At 47.6% G+C, this 14404-nt stretch overlaps 1 protein-coding gene across 1 annotated transcript in view; it reads left to right on the top strand.

Annotated features, from left to right (window-relative positions):
- IGSF21 (immunoglobin superfamily member 21) overlaps window positions 1-13941 on the top strand; it is a 237216-nt gene extending 223275 nt beyond the window's left edge. Inside the window, exons 7-10 of the mRNA XM_081871132.1 lie at window positions 6680-6765; window positions 10231-10423; window positions 12083-12121; window positions 13682-13941. Coding sequence (XP_081727258.1) covers window positions 6680-6765; window positions 10231-10423; window positions 12083-12121; window positions 13682-13755 — 392 coding nt within the window. The 3' untranslated portion in view covers window positions 13756-13941. The remainder of the gene's footprint in view (window positions 1-6679; window positions 6766-10230; window positions 10424-12082; window positions 12122-13681) is intronic.
- Window positions 13942-14404: the final 463 nt, after the last annotated feature.

The raw sequence follows: 14404 nt of genomic DNA, 5'->3' as shown, positions 1-14404 counted from the left end.
ATGGATGGCCTTTTCCTCCAGGAATTTGTCCAACCTTTTTTTAAAAAATCCCTCCAAGTTGGCAGCCATCATAACTTCTTGTGGGAGTGAGTTCCACAGTTTAGCTATGAACATCAGAAGAGCCCTGTTGGATCAAGCCAGTGGCCCATCTAACCAACCCATAGCTGTCAATTTACAGATTTGAAAATAAGGGACCAGCAGCCTCGAAAATAAGGGACCAGCAGCCAAAATAAGGGATTTTAGTCAACCAGCAGCCAAACGAAGCCTCAAGTGGTGGTTCCCACAGCGCAGCAACCCGGCAAAGGGGATGCAGCAAGGGAAACCACCGTCACCTCTCTGCTGGGAAGCGCTGAGCAAAGGCGAGTCCCCAGGCAACGCCGCCGATTTGATCGGCACAAGGCATGCAAGCTCCACCCCCCAGTCGTTCTTAGACTCCTTATTGGGTGAGCAACGCAGCCAAGCAACACAGTTGGAGCCTCCCTCCTCCCTGGCTGGCAGGGAGGGAGGGAGAGGAGCTGCTTCCTTTGAAACCCGGGAAATTTAAGGGACATCATCAATCTGGGACAGCAGCGGGAAACGACACTGGCATGAGGGAGTTTCCTGCCAAATAAGGGACAGTTGACAGCTATGAACCAACCAGATGCCCACAAATGTTGACCTGAGTGCAACACGTCTCTCTCCATGTGTGATTCCCTGCAACAGATATTCAGAGGGATTGTGGGTATCTTTTTGTGAAACAATCCTCACTGCAAGGAGTAAAGAATTCCCACGGACAGCCAGGAATCTTCCTCTAGCATCTAAGGAAGAACTTCAGAATCTAAATTAGAACTTCAAGATCTAAGGAACTTCAGAAGAGCCTGGTTGCTGGATCAGACCAAAGACCCCATCTGGTCCAGCATCCTGTTCTCAACAGTGGTCACCAAGGTGTCCCACTTGGAAGCCCACAAAGATGGATGTAATTGATCACACTCAAAGGCATACTCTTCCATTGTCTCTTGAGAAAGATGGATTGCCAACAACCAAAGAGCCCTCATGCTGACACAGCTGAAAGACACATATTACCTATTGCTTGGGAGTTCTGGGCCAACCTGCTGTGCTCCACCCACTCATTGTCACTGCCCAGCACTGCAGAATGATTAGAGCAGCCTTTCTCAACATCTTGAGTCCCCAGATGTTGTTGGACTACAACTCCCATCATCCCTGACCACTGATCCTGCTAGGTAGGGATGATGGGAGTTGTAGTTCAAGGTTGAGAAAGGCTGGTGTTAAGAGAGTCCTCCAGTCCTCCATTCCTCTTCCATCAAAGCATGAAATTTGATCACCTCCTTTATTAAGAGGCATAACTGCCATCGTGGTGTTTATTAACGGTCGTAAAAAATTGAAATGGCGGTAGGGAGGAATACCCCAGGCCCTGGATGTGAGTAGAGAGTTTTTGTTGCCTTGGTGGATTCAGGCTGTGCAAAGAAACCTTTCCATTTTATTTCCTGCTTGTTAATTTAAGTGACTTGGCCTGGTATTAAGGAACAGGGTGTGAAAATGGATTAGGGAGGGGGAAGATGCAGGCAAACTGCTCTTATTCTGGTTCTTCGTGAGCTGAAGGGGAGAGCAGGGTTACATCCTCTGTGACCTGCTGCCACCATCTGAAATTTGCCACATCCTCATCCCAGATAGAACCATGCTTTGCTGTTTCTCTAAGAACCTAGATAGCTTCAAAAGAGGATTCCAGAAATTCACAGAGGAAGAGGAAGCTATCAATGGTGACCAGCCAGGGTGCCTGTGCTGTGCCTGTGCAGTTAGAGGCATCGTTAGAATCATAGAGCTGGAAGGAGACCCCAAGGGTCATCTAGCCCAACCCCCCTGCATCACAGGAATTTCAGCTAACCCATGACAGCTGGCAATAATAATAATAATAATAATAATAATAATAATAATAATAATAATATATTATTTATACCCTGCCCATCTGGCTGGGTTTCCCCAGCCACTCTGGGCGGCTTCCAACAAGACACTAAAATACAATAACCTATTAAACAATAAAAGCTTCCCTAAACAGCGCTGCTTTCAGATGGCTTCTAAAAGTTTGGTAGTTGTTTTTCTCTTTGACATCTGGTGGGAGGGCGTTCCACAGGGCGGGCGCCACTACCGAGAAGGCCCTCTGCCTGGTTCCCTGTAATTTGGCTTCTCACAGTGAGGGAACCGCCAGAAGGCCCTCAGCGCTGGACCTCAGTGTCTGGGCAGAACGATGAAGGTGGAGACGCTCCTTCAGGTATACTGGGCCGAGGCCGTTTAGGGCTTTCAAGGTCAGCACCAACACTTTGAATTGTGCTCAGAAACGTACTGGGAGCCAGTGTAGGTCTTTCAAGACTGGTGTTATATGGTCTCAGTGGCAGCTACCACTCACCAGTCTAGCTGCCGCATTCTGGATTAGTTGTAGTTTCCGGGTCACCTTCAAAGGTAGCCCCACATAGAGCGCATTGCAGTAGTTCAATGCTTCCAAACACCAGTTGCTGAAACTGCAAGAGGGAAGGGGGCTCTTGCACTCAGATCCTGCCTGCGGATTTCCCAGAAGAGGCATCTGGTTGAGAGAGCTGGATGTTGGGCTAGATGTGCCCCCTTTAGCCTGAACCGGCCAGAGTTGGATTTAGGACATATGGGGCACCAAGCCTAGGAGGTGCTGTGGGGCATCACAACTATGACGTAGAGCAGGCATTTCCAACAGGTCGATCGTGATCGACCGGTCAATCTCAGGGGTGTCTTAGTATCAAGTTATCAAGTTAGTGATCGCCTTGGTGTTCCAAACCCTGCTCCCCCTAAAAAGCTCAACAACTTTGGTCAAGTCTCCCCTAAAAGAAGCTCAGCAACTCCTGACAATGCCAATGGATAGATCACGGCCAGAGTTGGACGTGCCTGACATAGAGGATTGAGCAGAACAGAGGACGAGAGGCAAGGGGTGTTAATTTTGTCTGAAAGACCAAAGCCCTCCCTGATACAGCAGAGTCTTCTTATGCTCTTAGATGTTAAGTCCTTCCTTTTATCCATCCTAAATCTTCACAGCTTCAGCTTCAATGGGAGCCCACGAGTTCTAATGTTATGAGAGAGAAAGGAAAACATTTCTTCATTGCACTGATTGCATTTATAACCCACCTTTTTCTCCCAGAAGGCATAGCTGTCAACTGTCCCTTATTTGACAGGAATGTCCCTTATCCCAGCGCCGTGTCCCACTGCTGTCCCTTATTGATGATGTCCCTTAAATTTCCTGGGTTTCAAAGGAAGCAGCTCCTCTCCCTCCCTCCCTGCCAGCCAGGGAGGAGGGAGGCTCCAACTGGGTTGCTTGGCTGCGTTGCTCACCCAATAAGGAGTCTAAGAACGACTGGGGGGTGGAGCTTGCATGCCTTGTGCCGATCAAATCAGCTGCATTGCCTGGGGACTCGCCCTTGCTCAGCGCTTCCCAGCGGAGAGGTGGCGGTGGTTTTCCTTGCTGCATCCCCTTTGCCGGGTTGCTGCGCTGTGGGAACCACCGCTTGAGGCTTCGTTTGGCTGCTGGCTGGGCTTTCTGCCTTTGGCTCGGAGGGGCTCAGAGCTGAACATAACTGTGCTAGGAAAATCCCTTATTTTGGCTGCTGATCCCTTATTTCCAAGGCTGCTGGTCCCTTATTTTCAAATCTGTAAGTTGACAGCTATGCCAGACGGTAGTGTGTATGGCTCTCTCTCTTCCTCATTCGATCCCCACAGCAACCTTGTGAGGGAGGTTAGGCTGAGAGACAGTGACTGCCCTCCCTTCCCAGTGTGTTTCATGACTGAGTGAGGATTCAAACTTTTTTCCAGGTTTTAGTGCAGCGCTCTAACCACTACACCACACTGCCTCTCTATCTCGTGCCATGCATAATTTTATAAACTTCTGTCACATCACCGCTTACTGATGTGGAAACATTGGAAGGCTGAATATAAGATTGGGAAATGCCGACTGACAGGTGTCAAACTGATGAGAAAGACCAGGCCAGTCTGAGATTGGCAGCTTCTTCCTACAGTGGCACAAAGAGCGCAACTGGTGCCTCTCCAAATACAGAAAATGTAGAAACCCCCTAGAACACTTTCCGCATGTCCCCCTTGGGGTGGGGGGCGTCGGCCCAGTCTTAGTGTAAGCCAAGGGAATTTAGATCTTTCGTTGCCAAGGTAACCTTCCTTGTTTCATCCAATCAGATCTGACCCTTACCAATTCCAGCACATCTCCACACATCCTTTGAAGAGAGTGGAGCGCCCGGCGAATCTCATTTATGCATGCTGCTTCGTTGCTTGATCTCCGCAAAAAGACACAACTCGGGGCACTTTTTCTGCCTCCTAGACGCCTGACCCCCACATAGCCAGTGACTTGTTAAGGACAACCGATGCAAATTATATTCTGATTTGTTCAGAAGGGAGGTTAGGGGGAATGGTGCTGGTGAATTCTGTGTGGAAGGTTGTTAGGAAAGGTATTGAAGATAAAACAGCCCATCCGTGGTGCAACAGAAGTTGGAATAACTGTGAACAGTCCTAGTCCCCACACTTCAAAAAGGATTTTGTAGAGCTAGGAAAGGTGCAGAAAAGGGCAACCCAAAAAATAGTGGGGCCGCAGCAGGTCTCCTGTGAGCTATTGTTACATATGGGGGAATTTTCATTTACAAAAAGTGTGAGTGTGTGTGTGTGCAGGGACATGAAAGAAACATAAGAACATGCAAAGAGCCCTGCTGGAGGGAGTTTCAGAGGGCAGAGTATACCACCCTCCAATGCCCAGTCTCTAGTAAAAGCGGACCAAACCTTGTTAGTCAAAATATGGATAGGGCCTCCATGTGCAGGAGCAGTCAACTTCTGGTTATCAGGTGCTAGGGACGAGGGATGGCCAATACCTTCCCATCATGCCTCTGCTTCCTGGAAACATTTGGTTGGCTGATGTGGGAAACAGAAAAGTGGACCAGGTGGACTAAGGGAGTCTAGTCCAGGAGGGATCTTCTCACTCCCTGATGTAATCCTCTCCTCCATGAGGAAGAAGGGAACTCTCAAACAGCCCCCCAGCCCAGAACTTTTAGATGCAAACTCCCGCCAACCTTGCTTCGTATTGAATTTTGCTTCCCGTCTTTAATGGTCAGCAAGTTGGTAAAATTGTGAAGAAGTCAGGCCATGAACCAGCAGAGGCGGTTCTAGGGGAGCGCTACTGGTGTGGTCGCACTGGGCACCAAACATCTGGGGTGTCACAGCAGCTGCCACCACTCTTTCATCCTGGTGGGAAGGTGCCAGATTTTGGCATCACACAAGGCACCACTGAAATTTGAGGTGCTGGAACAAGGACCCCGAGTTAGTGGGAGAGGGAGGGTTTGAATGTCTGTTCAGATTTCTTGCATTTGCATTTGGATCTCAGAGTTTTGAGGTCAAAGGTGGAGGAAAGATTGAGGTGTGAAATCTGGCCAGGAAAAGCCAGGAAATGTATGCTTGAAGTTGCCCACCAACCAGGGGAGATGGCCTTGTTGCTCCTGTTCTATTGGAGGTTTCTAAGCAGAGGTTGGATGGCCATCTGTCGAAGATGCTTTAGCTGTGATTTCTGCGTAGAAAGGGGTTGGAATAGATGACTCATGGGGTCCCTTCCAGCTCCACAATTCTATGATTCTAAGAGGCTATAGAAATGGGCAGGTAAGGAGTTGCAATGGAGTATATCAAACTAAGTCATACTCGGAGCAGACACATTGAAATGAATAAACATGAGACATGTCTATTAACTTCATTTGATTTTTTAAAAATAATATTTATTAAAGTTTTAAAGGTTACAAAAGGAAAAAAGAGAAAACACCAAATGAAGAAAAAACAAGGCAATACATGACAATAAGTAAAAACAAACAGAAAAAACAGAAAAATACAAACAATTAAAAAACAAATCAAACCTCCCCATAACTTATCTTTCATTTGCTTGTTTCCTTGACCTCCTCACACCTCCCTTTTTTGTATTCTAGTTCAGTTAGATATTTCAGCAAATCCTTTCCATCTTTGTTTTTATCCTAATAATTTATCTTAATATACTGTAATTTTACATTCTCTTCTTTCACCAATTAACAATCCATTTTTAATTAGTCCTTTATAACATTTCTGCTAAAACCACATAACTTCATTCCAGCATCCTTCTAACATTCCTTAATTTTACAATGTTTCTGTAAGTAAACTTTATATTTCTTCCAATCTTCTTCCACCGACTCTTCTCCCTGGTCTCGGATTCTGCCATTTGATCTCCTTTGAGTTGGGCTAGTGGTGGGCGAAGCTCATTTGTTTTCTTCCTTATATTTATATTCCACCATGCCTCCAAGGATCTCAAGGTAACATGGGTGGCTCTCGTCTCCTGTTTTGCCCCCACAACAACCCTGGGAGGTAGGAGGGAGGGAGAGAGAGAGGTTCAAGATCGCCAGGTGAGCATCACAGCTGGGTGGGATTTGAACCCAGGTCTCAGTACTACACTCTAGTGTCAGCACCACACTCTAACCACCCACTCTAACCACCTCTTGGGATGGAGCTAAACACAACACTCTGTTCTTTGCTGTGGACCTGACTTCTGTCAAAAAGGTAGAGGAGCTGGGACTAGTTCAACAGTTGGCAGTACTCATTATGGGGACGTTTGGAAGTGCAACAGATTGGGGTACCCACCTATTCTTTTTTCCCACAGTGGCTCCCAAGGGCCCAAAGATCATGATGACCCCAACAAGAGCCCGAGTAGGAGACACAGTGCGAATCCTGGTGCAAGGTTTTCAAGTGAGTATGAACCCGAAGGGCATCACTGAGAGTTATTGGTATCTGGTACAGTTCATATGAGTTTGAGTTGTTTATATCTAAGGATGGGGGAGATGTTTGATCAGCTCACATTTTAATCTTGTTGGTTTGTTTACATTTATAGTCTTACGCCTTTTCTTCCAAGGAGCTGAAGGTGGTCACACGCTTCTCTTCCTCCCCATTTCATCCCCACAAGAACCCTGTGAGGTAGGCTAGCCTGAGAAGCAGTGACTGGCCCCCAGTGAGTGTCATGGCCCGGTGGGAGAATTAGAACTCTGGTCTTCTGGGACCTAGTCTGACACTCTAACCACTACACCTCACAGCAACCCTGTGATGTAAGTTAGGCTGAGAGAGGCGGTGACTGGTGCCAAGGTCACACCTGCATCATGGCTGAGTGGGGATTTGAACCCTGGTCTCTACCAGGTCTGACACTCTAACCACTATGCCACACTGGATCCCATATGAACCAACTGAATATTACCACTTTGCAAACTGACACACGGAGATCAAACCACAGTTGTCCTTTGACACCTGCTCTTCTCTAAATTTTGCAGCGTACAACAAATTGAGTATGAAGACATCCAGATTAGTGGCGATAATGTAGAAAGGTATGCTATATTAGGCAAAGGACCTTATAGAGCAGGGATCCCCAAACTTGGCCCTCCAGATGTTTTGGGACTATAGCTCCTATCATCCCTAGCTAACAGGACCAGTGGTCAGGGATGATGGGAACTGTAGTCCCAAAAACGCTGGAGGGCCGAGTTTGGGGATGCCTGTTATAGACCCACTGCCAGTCAGAGTTAGCAATATTAGGCTAGATGAGTCAATGGTCTGAATCAGTATTCAGCAGCTATGTATGGGTGTGGGTCCATTACTCATAGGAATGTTAAACTTGCACCTTCGACCAGCCTACAGTGAGAAGAGAATTGCAGGATCTGGATAATACCATCATAGACAGTAGATTCTGACTCTTCAGGACCTTGGAGAGCTCCTATGATGGGCATATGTTCAACAGAAGAATGTAGGAAGCTGCCTTCTGCTTGGAGTGAACTTGGGGCTTTTGGCCTGCTAACCACAGACTGGCAGCAGCTCTCCAGGATTTCAGGCAGGGGACAATCCCATCCCTACTTGGAGATGCCACTGGAGATTCATCCTGGGACCTTCTGCATGCAAAGCAGTTTCTCTGTCACTGAGCCACAGCCCTCATCAGATGAGACCGCAAACCTTGGTTCCATGGCAAAGCACCTGCAGCAAAAAGATTTTCAGCTTGCCAAAACTGAGAACGTTTTTGGAGACACGTTCTCCATTCGGAGTAGGCAATGGAAGCCTGGATGCATTATTATAAAGCATTTGCATGCTAACTGGAAAAATTAAAATTAGCAAAAGGAGGAGAAGGGCCATAGCTTGGTGGTAGAGCATCTACTTTGCATGTAGAAGGTCCCAGGTTCACTCCCCAAGTAGGGATGAGAGAGAACCATGTCTATAATTCCCAGAGAGCTACTGCCAAACAGTGTAGATAGTAATGAGCTAGATGGGCCCAATGGTCTGACTTAGTATAAGACAGCTTGCTGTGTTCCTGTGTGTCAAAATCTCTCATATGTTTTGCACCCTTCCTTGCAAATCACAAAGCTGGTGAGATTTAGATATCACCCCTGCCCTGCACTGTTTTCTCTCACCCCATTAACTCAGAGTTTCTCCAAGAGGATTTGCAAGCTGTTTAATGCCATCTCATCTGCGCCTCTGTTTGTTGTCATTACCAAGTGATTTCAGGGTGTGAAAGGGGGGTAACTGTTCCTTAATCCAGGCACTGAGCTGAACCAATTGAAGGCACTAAGTGGGACTTTTCGGAAGAGTGAAGCCAATCCATATTCACAGCTGCATGTGTGCACAGGGTTGGGGTTGGGCAGGGAGAAAGTAGAAGACGCACAAAGCGTAGCTCAGTGGCAGCTCTACCTCATGGGTGGAAGTAATAATAATAATAATAATAATAATAATAATAATAATAATAATAATAATAAATTTATTATTTATACCCCGCCCATCTGGCTGAGTTTCTCCAGCCACTCTGGGTGGTTCCCAGTCAAGTATTAAAAACAATGCAGCATTAAATATTAAAAACTTCCCTAAACAGGGCTGCCTTCAGATGTCTTTTAAAGATGAGATAGCTGCTTATTTCCTTCACATCTGAAGGGAGGGAGACACTACCAAGAAGGCCCTCTGTCTGGTTCCCTGTAACCTCACTTCTCGCAATGAAGGAACCGCCAGAAGGCCCTCAGCGCTGGATCTCAGTGTACATCTCGGGGTTGGATGATGGGGGTGGAGACCCTCCTTCAGGTATACTGGGCCGAGGCCGTTTAGGGCTTTAAAGGTCAGCACCAACACTTTGAATTGTGCTCAGAAACGGACTGGGAGCTAATGCAGATCTCTCAGGACCGGTGTTATGTGGTCCCGGCGGCCACTCCCAGTCACCAGTTTAGCTGCCGCATTCTGGATTAATTGCAGTTTCCGGGTCACCTTCAAAGGTAGCCCCATGTAGAGCGCGTTGCAGTAGTCCAAGCGGGAGATAACTAGAGCATGCACCACTCTGGTGAGACAGTCCGTGGGAACAGTCTATACCCCACTCTGGAGTCCAGTACCAATTCTGAGCACCATCGTTTAAGAAGGATATTGACAAGCTAGAACGTGGGCGGAGAAGGGCAACCAAGATGATAAAATGGTCTGCAAACCAAACCTTAGGAGGAATGGCTGAGGGAGCTGGGGATGTTTGGCCTGGATAAGAGGAGAGGTGATACGAGAGACATCTTCAGATACCTTGAAGGGCTGTCACATAGAATGAAACATTTTTTTTCAATTCTTCATGGATACTGCCCCAAAAGTTTCTAATTTTGTTACATCCCCACCACATATGCAACATTGTTCCTTCTGTCTGCTTACACCTCCAACATTTATTTGAGTTTGTTTTGCACATCTTTGCTGATTTAGTAGGTGTCAAATACCACCTGTAGAACAGAAACCTTTCCTGCCTAACTCACGTTAGATTGAGCCACCCGTCGCCCCCACATTAACCCCAAAATGCAAGAAAAGGCTCTACTTGTATAGCAAGCCAATTGATCCTCCAAAGTCAACCAACCATCCAGCCTCTTAATTCATGAAACTCCCCTTTCTCCTTCCTTTGAAATAATGTTCATCCATCCATAACAACCGCCGCTGCAGTGGCTTCTGGGAAATGTAGTTTGCATTGCACTCCATTGTGTTCAAGGTGAGGTGCAAGGAGTTCTTCTCCAGTTTAGATTGCAATTCCAAATCCAGGGACCTTACGAGGTTCAGCCTCTTCTTTCTTTAAGATGAGCCTCACGAGTCTTCAAAGTTCCTATCTGGTCATTGTTGTGGAGAAACTAGACTTTGCAGCTCTGATAATGCATTTGTTGGGCGTTTCTTGGCTTTCAGAATGAAGTCTTCCCTGAACCCATGTTCACTTGGACCCGCGTTGGGAGCAGGCTCCTGGATGGCAGTGCGGAGCATGATGGCAAGGAGCTGATCTTGGAGCGAGTGCCGGCAGAACTGAACGGCTCCATGTACCGCTGCACAGCGCAGAACCCACTTGGATCCACGGACACCCACACCAGGCTGATAGTCTTTGGTATGCTGGGGGTTGCGGTTCTCCCATTCACGGCCCTTGGGAAACCATTCTCCATGGCTTGGGGTCCTCCACATGTTATCCCCTTCCTGCCACCATCAGGCCCAGATCCTCCTCCGCACTATTCATAGAAGCCTCTGGGCATGCTGGCTCTATGGTCTGTGCAGCGGCGTAGCGTGGGTTGTCAGCACCCAGGGCAAGGCAAGTAATTTGCGCCCCCTAACCCGGGGCAAGGCAAGTAATTTGTGCCCCCTAACCCGGGGCAAGGCAAGTAATTTGCGCCCCTAACCTGCCGCCGCTGCCAGCTTCTTCTTGCTGCTGCCTGGGCTGGTCGGGTGTGGTTCTCTCCCGCGCTCAGCGCTGCGCTGGGCGGCCACTGCACTGTCCCTCCCCCAGATAGTCCCTCCCTCGCTCTCTCTCCGCTCCGCTCCACAATGCAACGCACGCCTGGCACCCTCCCCCTCCACAGTGGGCGGCGACCCGGCAGCTCGGATCGGATTCGCACAGCCAGCACTGCAGTGAGAGAGAGTGAGTGAGCCAGGTAGGGGCAAAGAGCTGCGAGTGCGAGCGCCCCCCCCAAATGTTGCGCCCCGTGTGGCTGGCCCCCCTGCACTCCCACGCTACACCACTGGGTCTGTGAACCACCCCAAGATCTTACGATGAAGTACCGTATTGGCCCAAATATAAGCCACACTTTCCTCCCCCAAATTCTGACAGTGAAAAGTTAAAGTGCAGCTTATATTCATGACCTTCCCTTTACCCTGATGGCTCAGGGAGGCTTGGGAGCAGTGGGCTGCTCGGGGGGGGGGGGAGTCATGCTGCTTTGCCGGCGGCCTCCCCCCTCCCCAAGAGGGCTCCCAAGCCTCCCCCAAGCCGCCATAAATAAAGGGAAAGGGAGGGGAGGCTGGCGGCAAAGCAATGCGGCTCACAGACCTTTTCTCCTACCCCCCTTGAATTTTGAAGGAGTCACCAATGGCCTGGCTGTAGGAATGTTCAGGGAGGCAGGAGAGGATATATTGTTTATATTCTAACATGCGCTAGCAAGTCCTTTAACTTAGCAGAGTTTCACATTCCCCTTTTAAATGCACAGCAGATAGCTGGTTGCAGGCTTGTTTAAGCCTCTTACTATTACACTCCTTGTAAGTTTCCTTTGAATCCCTCCTAAAAGAATAAAGACACCACAATCTTGTGTAAAGTCTATAAAAGAAGTTTACTCACATCATCAGTTCCACAGATGGATCCCTGAAGGCAGACTTAGTTACAAAGTATATACATGTGGATCAGCCCCATATGGGAGGGTTAATCCCAGTGCCTGCAGACTGGCAGTCACTGCAGTTCTCAAGATGAAAGGAAGGTGGAAAAGAGAGGGAGGAGGGCTGCATGCCATGTGCTTTTGTTACCTGCACAGGTAAGGTCACGCCCACCTCTAGTTACATGCAAAAGGAAGTATGTCCCAGCCCAGGAGGAAACAGGAAGTTCCAACGGGCTGAACCAAACATCCCCTTGCATGTCCACTCTAGGAAAACAAGGAATGTTGTATTTGACTGCTACTTATGTATCACATCCCACACTGGCAATATCTGACAACTGCGCAATGTTCTCCCATGTTAATGTGGCCACCTCATTATTCTCCATTTTTGTCCCTTTTCTTTCTCCTTTTAGAAAACCCAAATATCCCAAGAGGAACAGAAGACTCCAATGGTAAGGCACAACCCTTCTGCTTTTATTTAGGGAGCAATCCTAAGTCCCTGCCCAGTGGATAAGGCAACCAGCCATGATATCTATGTTCTCCCTCCAATGTCAGAAACAGTATACCTTGGAAACACCAGTTGCTGAAGATCACAAGAAAGGACTTCTTCATGCAGCACACAGCTAAACTGAGGAACTTCCTCCCAAAGGGAGAAATGATTGCAAGGATGTGTATAGAACAGGCTTCCTCAACCTCAGCCCTCCAGATGTTTTGAGACTACAATTCCCATCATCCCTGCCCACTGGTCCTGCTAGCTAGGCATCATGTGAGTTGTAGGCCAAAAACATCTGGAGGGCTGAGGTTGAGGAAGCCTGGTATAGAAACTAGGAAGAGGATATATTTCTTAGATATTATCCATCCTTGCATTTATGAGTCCCTCCCTTCGTCAGCAAAACTAAAGAAGCTGTTGATAAGCTAGCTCTAGCCTTTTAATTTAAGTCATCAAGGATGCTTTACTGCAAACTGAATTTCCTGGTATTTCTCCCTTTAAAACAACAACCATGCAAAACACTCTTCTCCTAAGTAAAGGTAGATTTCCTCACTCGGTTTCACGGTAACAGTTTTGAGGCAGGCTTAAAATGTAGTTACAGATATACATTGTTGTTTAGGTTAGAACTGGTGTCTGAGCTGTGACTCAGACTCAACACGTGCCCTGCATCCCTAGTCATCGATGAAGCATCGAAGAGAAGAGATCAGAGAGATCGGAGATCAGAGATCAGAGAGAGAGAGCAAGCTGGGGACGTGACCAGCTTATACAGTCATACCTCATGTTACGTTTGCTTCAGGTTGAGCATTTGCAGGTTGCGTCCCGCGGTGACCCAGAAGTACTGGAAAGGGTTACTTCTGGGTTTCACTGCTTGCGCATGTGCAGACGCTCAAAATGACATCATGTGCATGCACAGAAGTGGCAAATCACAAGCCACGCACACGCAGACGCGGGTTGCGTTCTGCTCATGTTGTGAACGGGCCTCCGGAATGGATCCCGTTCACAACCAGAGGTATCACTGTATAGGCTGATCTCCTTTACCTGGCTTGACACAGTGAAAGTGGCTCTCACAAAAAAGAATTTCCTGCAGGCTCTTGTGAGATCCAACTGTGTGCGTGCCTTTCTGGCAACCTAGCTGGTTCTGACTGCCTTATTTTAGATATTGCCACAACGATGGCCACCAATTTGGATGGCTTTAAACTTTTCGGAGGAGAGGGCTTATCGATGGCTACAAGCCATGACAGCTAGGCTCTGCCTCCATGGTCAGAGGCGGAAATGCTTTTGAATACCAATTGCCAGAAACTGTAAGAGGGGATGGTGCTCTTATGCTTGAACCCTGCCTTTGGAGCATCTGGCTGGCCACTGTGAGAACAGAAAGCTGGACTAGATGGTCCCATTGTCTGATCTGGCAGCCTCTTCTGATTTTCTGACAAAGTAAAAATGAAATGATGTCCAGGTCTGTACATCTAGACGCGTACAAAAGAAGCCCGTCAAAAATTGTCTTCTTCTTTTTTTCCCTACCTAGGTTCACCAGACAGCCACAGCAGCTATAAATTCCTTCTGGCCATCATCTTAACAGTTACTTTGGAACTAACGTGAAAGCCTTTGACGCAGAGACCCTTCGTTTCTTCTCCTCCACCCAGAATTCACATCTCCGTTGACCAGACTTCTGTTCTCTCTTTCTCTCTTTCTCTCTTCTGCTTTGCTTTCTTTCTTTCTGTCTTTCTTTTCTTCCTCCTATCCCCACCCCCTCTTTCTTTTCTAAAACTATTTACGGTCTCGTTATCGGTCTTCTTCTGTCTGTGTCTTGGCTTTGTCATCCAATTTAATTAAAAAGAAAACAATGACAGAAAGAAAAAAACCCTCACCGCCGCCCAATGATAATAATATCCTGGGAGTAAGACTAATGCTGATTATTTTCTTCATCCGTTGTATGCAGGTGACTTAAAAAATAATAATTTAAAAGCTGGCTAGCCAGAATCCACGTGAAACCATTGTAAGTGCACACGAAAGGATTTTCAAGGGCACAGCAACAGGGCACAGGTGGGTTGTTTTTTTCCACCCAACACCAAATGGATTTGAGCACCTCAATGTATCCCAGGCTATATGAGCTCTAGGGAAAGGGCCAGTGACAGAGTGCCTGCTTTGCATGAAGAAGGTCTGAAGTTCAATGCTCAACAGTATCTCCAGAGAGGGCTGAGATTGTTCTCTGCCTGAAATTCAGGAGAACCACTGCCAGTCAGTGTTG

This window comes from Podarcis erhardii (genome assembly GCF_964252035.2).
Source record: "Podarcis erhardii genome assembly, chromosome: 7".
In the NCBI taxonomy this organism is placed as follows: domain Eukaryota; kingdom Metazoa; phylum Chordata; class Lepidosauria; order Squamata; family Lacertidae; genus Podarcis; species Podarcis erhardii.
This window is presented reverse-complemented; position numbering and strand designations above follow the sequence as displayed.